General features: G+C 37.1%; 1 protein-coding gene across 1 annotated transcript; it reads right to left on the reverse strand.

Annotated features, from left to right (window-relative positions):
• Positions 1-514: 514 nt before the first annotated feature.
• Positions 515-2,506, reverse strand: LOC306858702 (myogenic factor 6-like). The gene is made up of 3 exons (XM_079399362.1): positions 1,990-2,506; positions 1,743-1,836; positions 515-1,160 (listed from the first exon to the last, which is right to left on the reverse strand). Exons 1-3 carry the CDS (start codon positions 2,497-2,499, stop codon positions 1,045-1,047), a joined length of 720 nt encoding a protein of 239 aa, XP_079255488.1. The 5' UTR covers positions 2,500-2,506; the 3' UTR covers positions 515-1,044.
• Positions 2,507-5,179: the final 2,673 nt, after the last annotated feature.

Below are 5,179 nucleotides of genomic sequence, written 5' to 3' on the forward strand. Positions count from 1 at the left end.
TCATTGCAGCCAATCCTGAGTCCTGCCCTGCCAGTTGGAACTAACAGGCAAGGCCAGGGCTATTTCAGGGCCAGTCATACTTTACACTCCGTTAATACTTGTAAATCTGGGAGAGCTGCTGGCTTGACTGGTCAAGGCTGGTGGTGGAGTACAGAGGGCTCTTAATTCAATGGGTTTAATGAGGACATTTGGTGGCTGGCCATCCTCGCAAGCCATAGATGCCTGTTACCTTCAGCTTGGGACCTTTAAGTTAATGTTACAACTCAAAATAGATTCAACCGAACGAGTATGACGATCTTACATAGGTGCTAAATTAATTTAAACTTTAACAAGATTGAACGTCTTCATTGTTTAATGCCATGATTCAATTTTATAAGACAATAGGCTGGTATGTTTTCACATTATAAGATGCAGGCATATCAAAACCTCAAAATCACCAGTAAAATCCTTCAAATTTTAAAACAAATAATTGACAATTAAAATTTTTAAATAAATCAAATAAAAATGCAGAGGACATCTTTGATATTTTTAATGTTGGAAAGATATCCGGTAGTGATCAAGTGCTCTATTGTTCTGGTTAATTTATAAAATAATTTAAGTAAAAGCAATATATTACAAAATATGTACACTTTAGAAAGACTACATAAATTGACAGGAATAATTTTGCTGATATTAATGACCCTGAAATAAACCTGGAATTAGCGGCTGCAACTACACTGAATGGTCATTTATGAAAAAAAAAAATATATATATATTACATTGGAACGCTTCATTATTAATATTTTGCAATGTAACAAATACATTATTTAATAATACAATGCTTAACAGATCACACAGTTATATTCAGAAAGCCATGTTACATAGAAATATGCTTATGAACATATATGTTCATATATTTTAATTTGTTGAATTAAACATGATCTGTTATGCATTAAGCACGATTGTTAAAAAGTTATTGCAAAGTGTTGCCTATTACATTTAGAACATTCACACTATCTCATGGAAATAAATATATGTAGGAAATGTGAGGTGGATGCTTGAGCTTCACTTTTCTGTGATCTGGTCGGGACAGAGAGCTTTCGTCTCTTCAGTGGAAATGCTGTCAACGATCGAGGAGAGGCAACGAAGGCTGCTGGACGTTGAAGACTCCACGGCGTCTTCTGGAACACACATTACGCACAGAGAAGTTCGCATGGATCAGTTTGCATCGAGAAACACGTGTGGGGTATATTACAGCGAATGTGCACAGACACTTATGCAACACGAATTACGCAGCTATGTGTACGGAATAAACAAATGACACTTACACACAATGAATTACGCGCAGACACTTATGAAAAGTCAATTACACAAAAAGAAATACACAAATATAACTATGCACAGACAATTCTGCCCTATAAATTTCAAATGAGAAATGTATAGGGCACTATAGTTTCATAGAAACTACAGTGTCTATGATTTCCAGAAACTATTTTCTGGAAATCATAGACACTGTAGTTTCTAAATTCAAATGGAATTATTTACTAGCAGTTTTCAAGGTTAAGCCAACACGAGGTTGTCACGGGGCAGATCATAGTGTAGGCTATAGCTGCGTTTTTGTCTTTATAAGGCACAATCATGCAACTACGCGCAGACCATTACGCACATCACCAACGCATGAAACATTAACAGACAGCAGCTATACTCCTTAATGATTAAACACCTCCATGTTAAAACTTAAAACGTTGTTTCTCTGTACCAACCTTCTCGGTGATCGGCCATCTGGGAGTTGGAATGATCTGGAATCCCCTGCCAGTTTTGGCAGGTCTTTTTCCAGTGATACTCATTGGGAGCCACCTGAACAGGCAATCGTGATGGAAAGCATTAATACTGCTCTTAATTTAATTTTAGCACATAATAAATATTGATAATCATTAGTTGCAAATATGGCACCACGTGGATGCAGCTGCTGCCAGAGCGTATGGATCGGTCGTACTATTATGTTCTTACATGGTTTTCTTTCACGTTGTATGTGTAAGGGTCACTGTCAGAGTTCTGTTCTTGCTCATCCAGCGAATGCAACAGGTCCTGAAGTTTCTCGATGTAGTTTATCGCGCTGCGTAAAATCTCCACTTTGGGCAGCCTCTGGTTCGGATTGGGCACCGTTTTTTTCTTTAACGCGTCAAACGCTTCGTTGATCTTTTTAAGCCGCCTCCTTTCTCTCAGAGTGGCAGCCTTTCGCCGGTCGGTCGGCGCAGATTTTCTTTTACAGGTCTTACAAGCCCACATGAGACACTGACCCTCGCAGTGAGGCTGCAGCCCCGGCGGCGCGAGGACGTGTTCCTCCCCGCTGCTCTCGCACCCTGTCTCGGACGGGACCGGATCCTGTCCTGGAGACAGAGGGCTGTCATTCTCCTCGTAGAGTGGGGACACTCCAGGCATATCCAAAGTCCCATGGCCCGCCTCGAGATAATGTAAATCGTTGAAAAAATAAGTGTTGGTCTCAAACAGGTCCATCATGTTGTTGTAGGCTGTTTTGACAGTAAGACTGTTGGCATTTAAATAGCCCTGTGACACAAGTCAGGGGACTTAAATATAGAATGTGAAATTCTATCCAGCGCTTAGCTGTTGCCGGGCTTCAGACTCATTTCAATAGGCCTTCAGGACCACAGGAGTCCGAGTGAAAAATAAAGGGGACATTTTACATTAGCGAGTGCATGTTACACAACGTAAATGTTACTATAACTACTTATAATACCTACAAGTAGCCTGTACATACAGGTAGTTCTACAAATGGCAAGGGGACACTGGTGCTAGTTGTCATAGGGGACAACAGTCTATATGCATGCAAATACAAAGGTTTTGAGTCAAAAGTCCAATGACAAAAATGCTGGGTTTTCATTTGAAGTGGTTTTTCTATGTTCTATGTTCTACTTAGTTGAAAAGTTAAATTATTTAATTATTTATTTTGGATATTTCTTTCCCATTTGCTATATACTAAAACAGCCTAAATTAATTTAACCATTAATTTATGCCAACAAAGCTAAGTTTTATAGGTTAAGTCAGTTAAAAATAGCTCTTTAAGGAAACAATAGCAGGTTTTGACAGTGTATTGTAAAGCACTCAGTACATACACTTTTACATTTTACACATTATCTGTATATTAAATACAATTCTGTCTAAACCTGTATGAGTTTCTTTCTCCTGTTGAGCCAAAAAGATATTCTGAAAAATGTAAGTTTTTGAAAAGTATTATAAATTAGGTCTTTTTAAATTAATTTCCTATTGTGACAACTTACTTCATATTATGTGACAACATGCCCCACTATTGTCAATATGCTTTTTTCTTTATTCAAAGTATTTGTCTATTGACTTTCAAAATAAACCCACATTGAGAAATATTCAGTGTAAAAAGAACAAGAACTAGCCTCTGTTATATTTACAACTTTTTATATTGTAAATTACTCCACATATACATTATTTGTATACTATATATTAATGTGTGTATTTATTGCATATCTAAAATGCATAGTGTATTCTGTACTTTTTTTATACATTTAGAAGATGTTTTCATCCAAAGCAACTTAAGATATTAGCATTATACACACACACACACACACACACACTTGGTGTTGCTAATGACATGCAGTACTGTTTGAGCTCCAGGAATACTACTGTTTTACTGTCAATACACGACTGGCTCACTCTTGTATATGTGACAATAAATCCAGTGACAATAAAGTGATTTGATATACAAGTTATTTACCAAGAAAAATACATGACAGAACATTGCCAGTGAGCATTTATACTGCAAACTAAATTGTGGGCTGAGTTCGTCAAAATGGTCTTAGTTTCTGAAACACAGAGAAATGCTGGACACTGAAAAAGAGAGTCTTATTTTCATGCCCCATAAAAATAGCCTGGAATGTGTGCGGACAAAATGGCTATTGAAAAGCTCACACATGTGAAGTAAAAATAGATATAAGAACCATTTATCTTAAATCCATAAACACATGAAAGGCCTTTCCGAAGTGTTATGTGTCCTCTGACATTTTTGTACAAGATCAGTGTGAGATGCTTTATTGAAGTGTGCGAGTTGTTGACAGCTCATATTGCTCTCAGGCAGATAATTTCAGTGTAGATGTAGGGTATATAGTTCTTAGTAGAAACAGAGCAAATGGGATGATAAGGGAAAAATAAACACCCCTTATGCTTTATACTTGATTTTGATCCACTTGATCTCCTTGAATCGATCATATTGTATTCACATCAAAGGAATAAGATAAATAGCCTACAATGGATAAGTGTACTTGTTTACCTCTAAGTAAGTGCAGAAAATGTCTATATGTCAACTCGTTTCATGCTCTTGTGCAATGCAAGTGTTAAATCATTCAGGTGTCGTCTCCCGTAGTGGATACATCTCCTGTTACCTTGTTGTGATTGAGAAAGGTTATGGCCTATAGGCTGAATACTGTGTCATAAATCTCACAGTTTGTGACAGAGGCGATGATCTTCTGCAATGTCACTTATGTTCATTCTCTACTGCGTACCACTTAAAGATACACAAATACTTCTTATATAAACACTAGAGTGTTACTTTTATTCCCAAACATGTATATTTGTGCAAACAAATCAGTATAAGAATTGTTATATCACTACCATTTCCAACATCACGACTGCTGTCTTCAATCAAACTTTACAGTGCATATCTAATCAGCACAACTTCACTGCCAGTGTCCAAAAGTCCATCAGCTGGTCATTCAGCGCTCAGGGAAGGAACATAGTTTTCTTTTACAAGGCTTTTCATAGGAAGAGCAGGCCACACATGTTCATTTGATCTCAAGGGATTAACCATAGAGACCATGTGCCCGAGAGTGATGAATGCTTTTCATTGCTTTTCCACTTTTAACAGTATTATTTGAACAAACAGGTACAAATGAAACTGTGAGAAAGTGTTGAATGAAATTTATTTTGAATGAAGTTAAAAATGTTACCAGGCCCTTTGAGCTATTACAAAGGATTTGTGCCATTTGAGGAGACCAGATGTCCCAGTTTTTGGTGACATGTCCTTGTATGGGTCTGTCCTCGTGTTATACTTTGCTTTCGACACAGTCAGAATTTTTATTTTTCATCTCTATTTAGTTAATAAGGTCCCACTTAATATCAGGTGACCTTAACTACTATGTATTTACATAAAAAA

The sequence above is a fragment of the Barbus barbus genome (genome assembly GCF_936440315.1).
Source record: "Barbus barbus genome assembly, chromosome: 39".
Classification (NCBI taxonomy): Eukaryota; Metazoa; Chordata; class Actinopteri; order Cypriniformes; family Cyprinidae; genus Barbus; species Barbus barbus.

Coding starts and splice junctions, on each gene's coding strand:
- LOC306858702 (XM_079399362.1), bottom strand. CDS start 2,499: ATGATGGACCTGTTTGAGACCAACACTTATTTTTTCAACGATTTACAT. Junction 1,837..1,989: donor ACAACGTGAAAGAAAACCAT/GTAAGAACATAA, acceptor TTGCCTGTTCAG/GTGGCTCCCAATGAGTATCA. Junction 1,161..1,742: donor GATGGCCGATCACCGAGAAG/GTTGGTACAGAG, acceptor TGTGTGTTCCAG/AAGACGCCGTGGAGTCTTCA.